The sequence below is a fragment of the Aulonocara sp. 'chitande type north' Nkhata Bay genome, linkage group LG16 (assembly GCF_057382095.1).
Source record: "Aulonocara sp. 'chitande type north' Nkhata Bay isolate Kocher_YH1m ecotype deep benthic linkage group LG16, A_spYH_male_GT1.1, whole genome shotgun sequence".
NCBI classification, from domain to species: Eukaryota; Metazoa; Chordata; class Actinopteri; order Cichliformes; family Cichlidae; genus Aulonocara; species Aulonocara sp. 'chitande type north' Nkhata Bay.
The window spans coordinates 23,074,870-23,089,631 of NC_141359.1; the positions used below are offsets into that span (position 1 = coordinate 23,074,870).

Consider the following 14,762-nt stretch of genomic DNA (forward strand, 5'->3'; position numbering starts at 1 on the left):
ATCTATCTTCCAGGGTCTTTTTAACAATGGTGTGTAGTAATGAAGACTTTTGATCCATCTTTTGGTTATTTGTTGATATCACCTGCTATTTAGTCAATACAGGCCTGACAACTGAATGAAACAAGTAAAGTGAGTGAGGCATGCAAAGCTAAGAATGAATTTCACAAGTAAGGTTTGCATAAGTCTCTTTCCTTGCAGCTCTTAGACTGTTGTTTGATTACACCGTGTTCAAATATTTACATTCTGGCATTTATCGGTGCTGTTCTGTTATTTTCACAACATGTTCACAACGTGTTCTTTTTTTTATCAGTACCATAAAATAAAATGATCTTAAAATGGAGCAATTCAGTTGCTGATGTAATAATTACATGGAAGTTAAATATTCACCGTGGTGGTTATATTTTACGTGGGAGCTGAGTTCTGGGAGGTTACAAAGCTACTCCTTGCTTTAGCAAATACATGCCCACAAAAAAACACACACCCATGGTGAAACTGATGAAACACTTAAAAGTGAATTCTCATACCCTGTAGATAGTTTCTCTTTACACTATGTTTCTTGTGTGGCTATTTCATACAAACTAAGTAAAGTAATGTTGGTTTCTTGAGCATGGATGTTTATTCTTAACCTTGAGGTCATATGTGTAGCAATGTATACAGCTTGTAACTACATCTCCATGTGTATGCTTTAAAAAGAAACTGCCTCTGTTGTGATAGCAGCTACAGTGAATTACATTGTAATAATACTGTATCTACTTTCAAAAATAGTGGCTGTGAAACGCTGTGAAAGCGCCAGAAAAATGCAGCTTTTGTTGATTCTTACTTTGTCACACTCTGTTCTCACTAGATGCGGGAGTGGGCCTTAAAATGATATCACAATCTTTCAAGAAAATTTGGGATAACCTGTGGTTGTGATGTTTCATTATTGAATCATGACCGGTTTACATTGTTATAGCATTTAATGTGAATGGTTACGACATTGTTGGACAAACACCAGAAGCCACCAATTCTTTTTCTTTTCTTTTTTGTCTTTTTGATGAAAGTAGGTTCTGTCGTAATTTTACTGATGTGACTGAGCTACACAAGTAAAAGTTCCGAATTAGGAGGTAGCTTTGTCAAGCTAAGCTAATGTTGTCCTCTTGTTTGTAGTGTTCCCCAAGTATTTCAGTTTATTTGATAAAATAGGTGCAATACTTGTTTTCCCCTGTATCGATACAAGTGCAAACAAAATGAATACCCTTTTCAATCCTTCTTTTCCAATGAGCTAATGTCAAATGAGCTAATGAAAATCGTGGTTGGAGGCTGAGACGAAGCTCTTGCTGTCAGACATATCTGGTCTTAAAGTATGCTTAAAATCCTAGTTATGAATGTTTCTATGAAACACGTTCTGTTCTAGACTGAATCTTTCATTATCTGTGTCTGTCTTAATATGGCTGCTTGGGGAAATGAAGTGATGTAGGTCATTAACGTGATATTCCACTCAGAATTTTTACAATTATGTAATGTGCAAAGGAATATTTTAAAACTATGGAGTATCTGATTTAACTTTAATTAGCCCTTGTCAATTAAAGCACTTAGTGTCTCTCAGACAAATGAGAAACCCCATAACCAACCAGTCAGACCTCGCCAGCAATGACAAAACATAGTAACAATAGTACTGGTTTATCCTTTAAATAGGTTAAAAAACAACTAATGTTTAAGCAGGGGAAATTTCGCATTAGAGCATGTGAAGTCTAAAGTTTTCTCATTGTTGGTCCTTTTAATTAGATGGGACTTGTTACTCTGGTAACCAAAAAAGCTTATTTTTACTTAATAGTTTTTGATGCAAAGGTGTGGCTTTGCTTCAAAAGTTGAACCACTTTAGCCTTACTGCTTTCTTGGCTAGTTTGTGGAGACAGAAGATTGTCCAGGTAGCCCTTCAGAGAATTTGACACCCTGTAGCTCCTCATCTGATTTTTAGGGGTAAGATGTAACATGTTAGAGAGGAACATTGTTCCAACCACCATGATTTTTTATTCATGTGCTTCAGTTGTCCTGTTTTTAACATTTAACTAAGCCAATGATGTTTTGGTCATTGAGTTTTTAAAAATATGGCTTCAGAAGATACATAAAAAAATGCTCCAACATTATTTAACCTAGTAACGCCGAGTTTATCATATGTGATACATGAGTTTTCTTGAATTTCTCAGACTTCTACAGCATCAATGTAATTTTTTTGTAACTAACTAAATTGCACAATACATTTTTAAGCAATAAATTACAAAAAAAAAAAAACCAAACAAAATAACAATATTTACAAAATACAAATAATAATAATAATGCTAGTAATAATAATAATTTGCAGGCAATTATTTCATGGTTCAGGCTTTAAAGGTTTAAGCTTTGGTCATTACATTGGTTTACAGTGCCTATATGTAGCCTACGTTTTGGTTTGGAGAGAAAAATATAGCTTTTTGTGTGTCATTTTTTGCAGGGACACATCTTCGTGTATGTCTTCAGGGAAACACATGTTGCACCGAGGAAATGGAGGACAGATTTGGCCAACAGAGTAAACAAGACTTTGAGAATCTGGTTGATGAAATGAGTCACACACTGAGAAGCACCTTTGTTTCGAGACATAAAAGATTTGATGGTAAGTCCTCTTTGCTTAATGCTTTAATTTAATTATTTTTTTCTTATTTTCTTTTCTTTTAAAATTTGTTTTAATGGTCAGTCACTAGAGAACAAGTGCTGCGAAAAGGCTTGGGACTGTACGTGTTAATTTGAAAGGGTTTACTCCAGTTCTTTAGCTCTCCTCCCTGAAGAGGAGACGAGATGTGAAAATCTCATTAATATGCCTTGGAGTGGAGAAACCTCTTGCTGGATTAGACAAACATGGCTACTTGCGCTGAAGATTGACAACTTCAACAGCAGCACAAAGCCAGCTTCTGCATTATTAAGGTTGTTTGGTGGTCTTGTGCTGTATGTGATCTTGTCCTAGTCCCATTGTGACTTTCTTGACCACTACACATTTAATAAGTTTTTGTATGGGATGAGATGTGCTCATTACTGAACCAAGCCTCACTCTGCCTCTCTACATGTCCCTGTTGGTGTTCTTCTCTATGGGGTCAGCTCCTTCTAGTTACAATTTAATGAGAAATAATAATCCTTTCAACTCTCACAAGACCATGTGGTTAGCAACAGCTTATCACTGTGGACAATGGTGACAGGTAGAAGAGGTGGAGAAGTGTAGCCACCTGTCAACACTGTCAGAATCATCAGAATCAGAATCAGAAACTTTATTGTCATTGTCATGAGAACAATCATTAAAATAATAATAATTATTATCATTATTATTATTATTATTATTATCAAAATGCTAATATTAGTAAAATAGTTGTTATTATTTAGAAATCCAACAAAATGCCTTTCATTACATAGATATCTTTAAAGATTAAAGACTTCTTTTTATCTCCAAAGAATTGATGGGCCAAAAATTTCCATGTATTAAAGTTGATTAAAGAATATCTAAGAATATTAGATTGTAATGGTTATTGGTAGTACTTAAACCTTAGCAAATACAGTATATGCTCACACTATACAAAAACATGTTATTAGGTACACTTTGTCAGTACTGGGCTTGACCTCCGTTTATCTTCAGAACTGCCTACAAGGTGCTGGAAACGATCCTCAGAGTTTTTGGTTCATATTGACATAATAACATCACTCAGTCGCTGCAGATTTGTTGGCTGTGCTTCCAGCATGGGAATCTGTGGTTTAAAGGATGCTAAGTTGGTAATTAATGGCCCAAAGTGTACCAAAATGGCATTCAACACACCATTACACCACTGCCATTAGCCTGATCCATTGATACAGGGCAGGATGGATCCAGATTTTCATGTTATTGGCTTCATGTTCTGATCTAGACTCATTAGACAAGGCAGCATTTTCTTTTATTGACCAATTTTAATGAGCTAATGGGTATTAGCTTCATTGTCCTTTACTTAGTTGACAATAGTGTCACCCGGTGTGGTCTTCTGCTGCTATTTGCTTTAAGGTGCTATCTCTGACCCCAGCTGGTGGTGGCAGATGGTGCCCTTCCTTGGGAATGGTTTTGGGTTTAGGGAGTTTCTCCTTCCCACTGTCACTCATCAGTGCTCAAAGGGGCTCATTGATTGTTGGGGTTTTCTCTGTTTTCTTTGTATTATTGTAGGGTCTTTATCTTAAGATATAACTTGATTTGGCACTATTCATAAATAGCACTGTTGAGAAATTGAATTGAATTGATTCACCTTTCCACCTCATTCTGATGCTTATTTGAAATTCAGCAGTCTTGATCATGTCTACATCCCCAAATAGGAGTGTGCAACATAGCCTTAAAATGATTTCAAGATATTTAAAGAAATAATGATATTTATGATGATATGCAGACAATAAATACTAAAAATATGTGACTGATGCCTGCAGGCATTACCTTTTTATCCTTCTTTTCCAGCGAGTACAGAAGCGTGCAGAACATTGTAACATAATACAACAAAAAAATCTAACCACCACAGTATTTTCCATCCACAGTTAACTCTTCTCATCATGTGGAGTGTAACCACTTAGTGCTCCAGTGATATTCCATTGAATCATTTGTTTCACACCACTGTATCTAAAACAGCAGATGATTCTTGTTGCAGTTAAGGATGTTAATATATTGTGTCTGTTACTGTGATGAATAATTAAAGCTGCTTGCAGCCACGTCTGGCAACCTTGACTAAAATAAAGGAAGTGTCTTTGGTAGTAGTACAAGCAAACTTCCCCATAGGGGTAAAAACTGCATAAAAAGAGACTTAAAATAAATGCAGAAACTAAAAGGTGCAAAATAATAATATAAAAATAACAAAAAATAAATATATACAAATAAAATTTTTTTGCCATTAAAGGCATAACAAATTAAGGCTTAACCCTTGTGTGGTGTTCGTATTTTTGTTACTCAGCCAGTGTTCATGGGTCTGGTGGACCCGCTAGAGTTTTGGCTTTCCAAATTAACACTATCAAACAATTTTATGTTAAATTACTCAACAGATGTTTACTTCATCCCAATTACAAGACATATGAACAGCGAACATGGTTAATTTTTTCCCTTTACCTTTGTTAGATCACATTTATGAATTAATGTGCTTCTCGTTTTTCTTTTATATAAAATGTTATAAATAAATCAGTTATAATCAAGTGGAGTGAGTGGAAAGACACAACACATTTACACGTGAAAAAATAATTAATTGTTTAATTTTTCTTTTGAATAAAACTGAACACGGGTCTCACAGACCCGAACACCATACAAGGGTTAAGCAATCTTTAGTAAAAGCCCATTCAGTATGCCTCTTAAATAACTTTGACATAAATGATCTGCTACCGTGCATGTAGGACTACATGCACAGGGCCTGGGTCTTCAACGTAAATGGCAAAACTCCAAGTTAATTTTGAGTTTTATGTTCAGGTCGAGCATTTTTTTAGGTGCGTTCCTCTGTTCTTGACAGCACTACTTGACTATTTGTCTTAATATATGAATTTAACTGTAAAGCAGCAGTCTCTTTGAAATTTGAATGTCCAGGGATCACAAAGTCAGAATTAGTCTCAGAATTAAAATTTGTTGTTGAGTATTTATTTTACTACCATGAGTGCAGCCATCGAACTGATGCTACACAACTTGTGTTTGTTGTCATGCCTGCCATAGATGCACAGGAAACAGCTAGAAAACAGACTAAGCACAACATTGATAATAAGGACAATTTTAACAACTATGCATCCTAATGGACTTAAAATATATGCTAAACTAAAGTCACCGACATCACTATTAATTACTTGCTGTATAATATGTTAATGTCCACTAAATGCATGTAAATTACAACATGGGTAAAGCCTAATTTCTCAAAAGAGAGAGAGTAATTATCTAAAAAAGTTTATTCAAGTAAAGATTGAAAGCATGCATTGTAATATTTTGCGACTGGAATGTATTCAAAGTCAACAATGGATATTGGTTGAGTGATTTAAGTGTGCAATTTAATATTCAGCAGTCAATGTCATGTCGTTCTGTCTTCATTCTATTCAAAATATTCAACATATTATATGAAACTAATGCTATTGGGTTACAGCATGCTACTCTCAGATGATTCCACTGGTGCCCAGAAACTCAATGTCACAATGATGTCTGTTTATTTTTTTATTTTTTTTCCAGGAATACACTTCTTGAGCCCACATGTGATTCCTGGAAGCATGCATAAATAAATAAGTGTTATTTTGATCATCCCCTGTCAAGATGGTGAATATCATGAGGAAGGGAAATGGGGTTTGTCCAGCAGCACTTAGATGCATGACTCCGGGCACCCCTTGTTCTCGTGGGGTTTGCGGCCACTCTCCATAATTTCATTAGAGTCAAAGCAAATGCTGTTTGCAGGTTTTTGAAGGAGACTGTGTGTCGGATGAGGGTCTTTACTGATAAACTGTTTAGGAAATCTGAGATATTGTTTGCTAAATTAAAAATTTTCCCTTACTGTTTGTTTATGTAATCAATTTAACTAGATGATTTAACTAGCAGATCAGCTGCTCAGGCACATAAAAAGTTGTTTTATAACGATTGTATAATTCCTCCGTGTTCCCAGAGGTGCGCTTATTCATTATGAAGCAGTATTACCTAAATAACAAGATACTGAACCAAAGAATATAGTTAAAGATCCAAACAATAAAGAGCTTTTAGTTCACTTGAATGCCCTTTTTCTATCTTTTCAGAGCTTTGCTTTAGGTTTCCGCCTACAGAGAGTCGGTGTATTTGAATATTTTTTTCATTTTATGCAGACTGTGATGATGGTTACTGTAGCAGATAGTAGTTGGGCAGCCCACACATTCCTGACACCACAGCCTATGTGTCACAATAAGAGGGTACGGTCTCAACTATGCCAAGACTCATCCACTCTGAAATGTCTGCAAGAGCTCAGGGGCACGGTACACTTGTATCTAAAAGAGAAACAATATCATCGGTACCAAACGTGCAGCAGAATTCCTGTAATTTAGTAATAAATGCTATTATTATAATATTATAATATTCACTATAATCCATAAAATAAGACCAGAGAAAATAACTGGTCTAAGAAACCAGACAAAGCAAATGCTAGCACAGAGAGTTCTTTTTTATCTCACTCATTAAAGTCCAACGTCAGGGTTTGTAATTGTTAATCAATTCTTGGCCCTGCTGACCACAAACACCATGGTGCTGAGCATCCTAGCAGAATATTAATGTGGTCCATCCTCTGCAATTTATCCAATATGAACGGCCTCGCACATTGTGTGTGGTACCCATTGATATCAGTTGCATTGTCACAGCGTTGTTAAATTTTTACCGTTATATATAAAAATGTAAACTGTATTTTTATGCAGTCAATGTTGAGGTGCCCTTGACCAAAGCACTTAACCCAAAAAGACTCCTGAGAAAGTGCCAGCCATATAAAACAGTACTGTGTGGGCAGCAAACAGGTGTGGTTATGTGACTAGATGACTAGATCTTCTCTGTACCTGAGATTCTGCCAGAGGCCCCTTTCTGTTTATTTCTAATAGGGAATTTTTGATCTCATTTCTGTAATATTGTAGGGTCCTACTACAGTACAAAGAGTATAGATGACATGACATGAGTGTACAGATGAATTGTGAACTGACACTATATAAATTAAATTAAATAACATGAAAATACTGCAGTATGTCTGCTTCTTAAGTTATGACGTATCCATCTTCTGAAAGTACTATGAAAGTTTCTGGTGTCTAAGTGATGAGTATTTGTTATTTTAGGTTATAAAAATAAATAAATAAAAATTGTTATTCTAACCCCATACAGCTTTTTAGTAGCCCTTTTTTAATAGCACACCTTTAACTAAGCTTTAAAAACTCAATACACACCACAACCCCAGGACTCCTATAGTTCTCCAGACACTGATATTTTAAAGCATCAATAGTCCATTCTCTGCCTGGCAAACTTTTTTGGTATTGACATTTAACTTAGGATACTTCTTTGTAGGAAATTGCTCAATAACGTCTTCATTACTTATATTCTGTTGTGGATGCTTCTATGACATCATCCATTTTTGCCAGCTAGACAACTCCCCACCCCCCATGTGATGTCCCTCCCAATCAGGCATTAAGTATACTCCTTATGTTTACTATTAATAAAGACAATTTAACCTTCAACCTAATTCTTTTTGGGTGAAGGTTAAATTGAAAGACAATACTGCTCCTAGGCTGGTAAGTATATTTGAGAAAACTATGCTGATCCTCTGTTAGATTTATAAGTCTTTGGACCCTTTGACTTTGTCATAATTTAAAGTCATCCCTTGGTGTTTGCTTTTGGCATCTGAATTCAGATGTCTCTGTTTTGTCAGGCAAGAAAATATGTCTTTTACATGGAAATGTCTTCAAGTGCAGTTTTGATCAGCAAAGTTTCTAGTCAATTTAGAAATACAAAAAAAGAAAAAGAAAAAAAAGAAATTGCTCTTTAATGCATTTAAATCATGCACCTTATGTTAGAGTCCATATGTCAAATCCCTGTTAACGTCTATGAGCTAGCACACTAACTAAAGGGTTTGATACAGTAACTTAAAAAATGAAGAATAATCCCCTGACATTTAATAACATTAGACCTTAGATGATATATTTGTCTTCAATCGGGTTATCATTTACCTTTTTTTTATTTTATTAATAAGAGCACAGGGTGACCATAAAAGACTGGCCATAAAAATTAACGTAGAGAAATGGAGACATAAACGATCAACCTGTCATGTTCTCTACAGCAGCATAGCACTCAGAGCAGCACTCTATAGACTGGCACTTCCTGTCAGGCCGATCAATGACCCAGCTTTTGACAGACATGGAGAATCTGAAATGCAGCAAAATTGCTAGTTTCATGTACAATCATTGGAGCTCGAGGAGGCTGAATATCATACTGCTTGTGTTATATTATGCTGTTTCAACAATCACAAAGTGAGAACCGGGCTCCTTCTCTGACTAACTATATTGCCGTGAAAGATGCTAGGTGAACTGTGGGAGATAACAGCTATTTGCCCTGCTGTGTGAGGGTCAAGAAATCGTGTATATTTGTGTAGTTTATAGTGTGTATCTTTGCTAAAAAATGACATAGAGTTGTGGCAAAGTGTTGCTTGCAGTAATGTGACAATCAGAAAATATTCCCAGTTCTAAAGTGATGTAGCTAATTTCTTTCTTGCTTTCTTTTTTATTGGTATGTGACTTTGAAAGCCAATGCCCCACTGTATTGTTTAGTGTTTATTCAATTCCTGCCTTGCCAGAGTGAATGCATTTATGAAATCTTGTAATTTCCATATAATTTTAAGCAGCTCCACATGTTCTCTGCAGAAACTGTTTTTTGTGAGTGGTTGTGGTTTTTTTGTTGAAATTACAAAATTCTGAGTGGGGGAAAAACAAAAACAAAAAAAAACATCCATCTTAAATTGCACTCTACTCTGAGACCTTGTTTATGCCTTTATCTAGTTATGTCTAAATATCTCTAATTTCTTTTTGACAGATGACAGATGAGTCCACATTTTGAGATATACTTCCCAGATTCTCAAAAAGCACCAAACCAATTAGAATCACTGTGGTAAAAAAGTATTAAAGTTGTCTGCCATAACACTGCAGGTACACCCTGCCGGTAAAACTTAGGCCCCTGAAGGTTCTTATCTATATCAGATGTTACCATGTCGTCATGCTTCCTAGCAACTACTACCAATGGGCTTAAAAGACTTTTTTCAGCATTTATGCACCTGTAACACCTATAAGCATCACATTGTTTTATTTCACACCGATAATAATAATAATAATAATAATAATAATAATAATAATATGACAGCATCAGATTGCCTGGCAACCACTTAGCAACAGACTAAAATGACCTTTCTTTGGCTTTATGCACCTGTAACACATTATAAAAGGACCACATCAGTTTAGTTACAACAATAACATCTCATTTATAGCCACAAAAATTTAATTAACCATGCATTGTAACCACCTAGCAATGTATGGAACGCCAGGACTGCCATAATGAATTAATTAAATACACCATTAAATAATTAATTAAATGTGGCAATAATTAATTAATTACATGTGTCATAACTATTTATTTAATTAATTAATTCCAATTTTAATTAATTATTGCCACATTTAATTAATTATTTAATGGTGTATTTAATTAATTCATTATGGCAGTCCTGGCATTCCATAGAAATGCGCCAAAATAAGTCTTTTTTCGTTCCTTTTTGTACCTATGAGACCTTATAAAAGCATAATGTTTTTATTTCATGATAGTAACAACTAATTTAATTTTCCACAAAATTTGAATTATACATGCCTAGCAACCACTTAGCAACAGGTTAAAATGACCCATTTTTTGCCAGTAAGCAAAATCTACCAACCCTGTTTTTTTTTTTATCATTGATATTTATTTATTTATTCATTTGTTTATTTCACTTTTGCCAACAGCGCAAACAGGCCAAACAGTATTGTAGCATGGATGTGTACTGGTTTATATTATTTAACATATCAGTTAAATCCCAATTACTTTTGGTTAAAGTTATTGTGCTCAAATAAACATGACGCTGAATGTGGCCCAGTTAAAAAATAAAAAGTTGGTTTATGTATGTAGACTCCAATACAATATATTGCATGTACCCAATTGAAGAAGGCTGAAATGTTTTGGAAAGCCAACCCCTTTTCCCTCCTCAGCTGGCTGGTCACAGTTCAGAAGACTGTAGTAATTAATTCTGCAGGCCACTTCCCCTGAGGGTTCTCACAGTAGATGTCATCCAATCCACAGCAAACTCCTTTGGTTATGTGTAAAGACCAAATGAAGTCGACTTCAGAGTCTCTGTTGTCTCCAAAAAGCTGTGGTCTGCTTAGAAATAAAATTCACAAAACTTGCCTTTTCCACCATCTAGTTCAGAAATCTGAAACAGGGATGCTGTGTTTCAAGATTGCTGAAATAGACTGCTGACATCTAGGAGGCCATCCATCAGTAGGTTTCTGCAGAAGCACAGAAACAGATGCTTTCTTTTTATCACAAAGAGAATGGCTGTGTGTAACCTCTGCACAGCTCTGTGCATATACTGAGGAGCTGGAGCCAAACGGAGCTTTATCAGCGAAATGTAATGAACTCTGTGTAAGCTGGGAGTATTTGAATCACTGCTGTCCAGCATTTCAGCATCATTATTCTCTGTTTGCAGCTAATGCAAATGATTATTTGGACAAACGTCTTAGTAATATATGTTTAGGATTTATGTAAATTCTCCAGGTAATTTTTACTCTTTGACATTTCACTATGGTTTTCATTTTCTGTCATGAAATATGGATCCCCTCAAGAGTTTTCACTAATTACATTATGATGTCTTTTTTAGCCTAATATTTCTGCTGGTGATTTATACCAAGGCCATTCATAATGAAATTATTCATCGTAATCACTCCATTGCAGAGCTTAGAATTATATCAAATATAATGTCATATTGATTATAAACACTGTTTTAATTAAATTGGTTATGTTTAATTAGTCTCTCAGCAGAACATGGCTGTATAAAGGTTTGTTTTTCTTATTTTCATGATTTTAAGTAGAATTTGTTTTGGCACTGTCATTAATCTATGTGCACATCGCTCAGCATCACTGACTGTTCTCATTACCACAAACACATTACTGAAGCAAAAATCATGCTTAAAGATTACCATATTTAAATGACTGCTAACTGTGGACATTTATTACATATTCTCAAGTATACTGAAAAATAACCAGACTTTGGCTAACGTCATGAGTCCTGCCTACTGTAAGTTCTAATATAAGATGTGTTAAGTAAATTAAAAAAAGAAATGATATCTCCTTAGGCACCAAACGTGTGTGAAAGTAAGCTAATGTTGTCAGATTCCAGGGGGAGTATGACAGTTAATACTCACTGGTGCCTCATAAGATGTGCTAATGAACAATAATTAAATCTGATGAGAATAAAGAAAGCAAGTATTTTGTGAGCATGCACTAAATGAAAGACAGTTTTTTTTTGTGAATACATTAATGTAAGATTAAAAAAAAACCCTCTGCTCTTCAAGTTCAAATGATACACACCAAAACCCTGCCTTTTTAAGCCACTATACATTAGTCTTTAAACGATGAAATAATATCATAAAATAACATTTTATTTTCTAAAAACCTTGCAAATGACGCGTGTTTTCCATATTTTACTTTCTGTCAGTGTGCATCTCGGGTACCTCTTGATGTAACTAATCAGATGTGACTTGGTGTGGCATTATGGAGAGTCGGGTCATTTGGTTTCTCTGCTGCTGTAATCTGTAATTTTACCTGCATTGCTGGAAGCTAATGACCACTTCAAATCCATTACGCTTTTGTCTGGGCCATTGTGATAAGTGACTCTAATGTGCATGGCTTGGGGGGAGAGGTGTAACCTAGCTTTTATGATAGCTCGAGAACATACAGATTTAGTAGTCTACATGTTCATAATAGTCCACAATACTGTTTAAAATAAAACACAAATAGTAAAATTTCCTGGAATCAGTAGCTGGTGTGACGATATTAGGACAACATTATTTTCTTTCTTTATCCTGAAGTATCCCAAACGTGTAGTTTTGCTGCTGGCTTTGTCCACACCTCGCTTCCTACCATCTAAAATCTAAGATCTAAAAGTACTTTTAATCAGTATTTTTATATGAACAATAAATTAACTGATAAATGTGTAAAATGAAAGGTGTGTGTGTGTGTGTGTGTGGGGGGGGGGGGGGGGGGGGGGGGGGGGGATTTTTTTGTCTCTTTTTATTTTACATTTTGATTCAGTCTGTGTCCTCCCATCAACCCTACTCCAGATGCAGGATGCAGCTGCTACTTTCACTGACAAATCACAAAAGTACCACATAAGACAGTATACAGCCCACCAGAAGAGTTATGCATTTTGTCTGGCACATGGCTCCAAAGAAATCCAAGTGCAAGACTCGTTGCTCACATTTTGCCATGTTATAACTTGGTGATAATATGGTAATATTCTTCATACAGCTCTTTCTGCTGCCTCCAAGGAGCAAAATATATCAGCTGATACACTTAAGAGTTCACGCTTCTTTAAAGCTTTGGGTTGTAACCATAAAGCCCACTTAGGAATATAAAAAGCTTTCAGTTTTATTGAATTGGAGTCTGTACTGAATCCTCTTTTGACTCTCTTTGCAGTTAAATGTACAGGTTATTTAAATTTTCATTCTGGCCCTTCTATGCCAATTTTATTGTTATTTGTAGCAGATGGTCAGAAATATCATCTAATCCCACTTTCTGGCATGTCACAGAGGTCATGAGACAAACAACAAGTGAAGTCTAAAAAGGAGAGTGCAGACTCATGCAAATGCTGCAGTTGAACTGCATTGTGCTGTCATAATCATGATGATGGAAAGTTTATTGCATTTCACAGTGGTATGCTTTTCACCATATAGAGAAATATTCATATATGCAAAGTGTTTTATCTGAACTGTAGATTCTTTCTGTCAATGAACAGTACAGGAAGGTGTTTTGGGTTTACATGAGTGATATGGACAATAAAGCGAATACAGAGTTTATTATTTTCCAGAAATATATAGGGGAACTTCCCTTTGTCATCAAAAAACGAGTTTACTGCAAATAAAAGTCAACAGAGCTGTGATCTCAGTTCAAAATGAAAACGGCATCAAACGCTATAATTGATTTCTTTGTTTGTTTTATTTTAGTGTTTTCTGGCTGTTGTCATATTTGCATTGCAATCAAGCAGGCTTCCTTTTTAAGCAGCGTTCTAGATTGCAATCAGACACATTTAATGTCATTTTGCTGTGTTTCTGTTTAATTGTAAATGCAGTGAAGGTTCCCAGTGCATCTTGTCAAACCATGTCTATGTATGACATGTACAGAATAAACTGACACCACCGTACAGAATAAACTGAGACCACCGTCACACATGAAATAAAATTGGACAGTAATAAAGGCTTTTTCTGTTTTCTTCTAATCCAGAATTTTTCCTGGAGCTGCTGGAGAACACGGAGAGGTCCCTGAATGACATGTTTATGAGGACTTACGGCAAGCCTTACATGCAGAATGCAGAGGTCTTTGAGAACCTGTTTGCTGAACTGAAGCGCTATTACACTGGAGGGAATGTTAACCTAGAGGAAATGCTTAATGACTTTTGGTCACGGCTGCTGGAGCGTATGTTCACACTGCTCAACTCCCAGTATGTCATCACTGAGGACTATCTGGAGTGTATCAGTAAGTACACCGACCAGCTGAAGCCCTTTGGAGACGTGCCCAGGAAGCTCAAGGCTCAGGTTACCCGCGCATTCATCGCTGCACGCACATTTGTCCAGGGGCTCTCCGTTGGCCGGGAGGTAGCCCAGAGAGTGTCTAAGGTAAATGTTCTTAACCCTTTAAATTCTTTAAAAAGCACACATTTGCCCTAGTTTTCACATGATCAAGTTTATCCCAGATATACTTTCAGAGTAATTCGGATTCTCTCAGGGTATGTCTTCAGAAAATTTAGTCCTCAAGGTGGCTCGTTCATGGAGCTGTCTAGAAAACATTGTTGAAGGGTGTGTGGATTGCTCAGGAGAAATTCCCAGACAACAAAAAAGGCGAGAAAAGAAATGTCTGCTATCGCTGTTTATTGCTCTCTTGCCTTATATTTGTTCATCCAGTATATAGAAGTCATTAATCACACTGTTGCCTGTGTATTCAGTTTGATGCAAAGCAA

At 35.8% G+C, this 14,762-nt stretch overlaps 1 protein-coding gene across 2 annotated transcripts in view; it reads left to right on the top strand.

The window, feature by feature from the left end:
- LOC147311529 (glypican-6-like) overlaps positions 1-14,762 on the top strand; it is a 79,401-nt gene that overhangs the window by 16,750 nt on the left and 47,889 nt on the right. For both annotated transcript variants that reach the window (XM_086265784.1, XM_086265785.1), the window contains exons 2-3: positions 2,471-2,629; positions 14,030-14,421. In XM_086265784.1, coding sequence (XP_086121910.1) covers positions 2,471-2,629; positions 14,030-14,421 — 551 coding nt within the window. The remainder of the gene's footprint in view (positions 1-2,470; positions 2,630-14,029; positions 14,422-14,762) is intronic.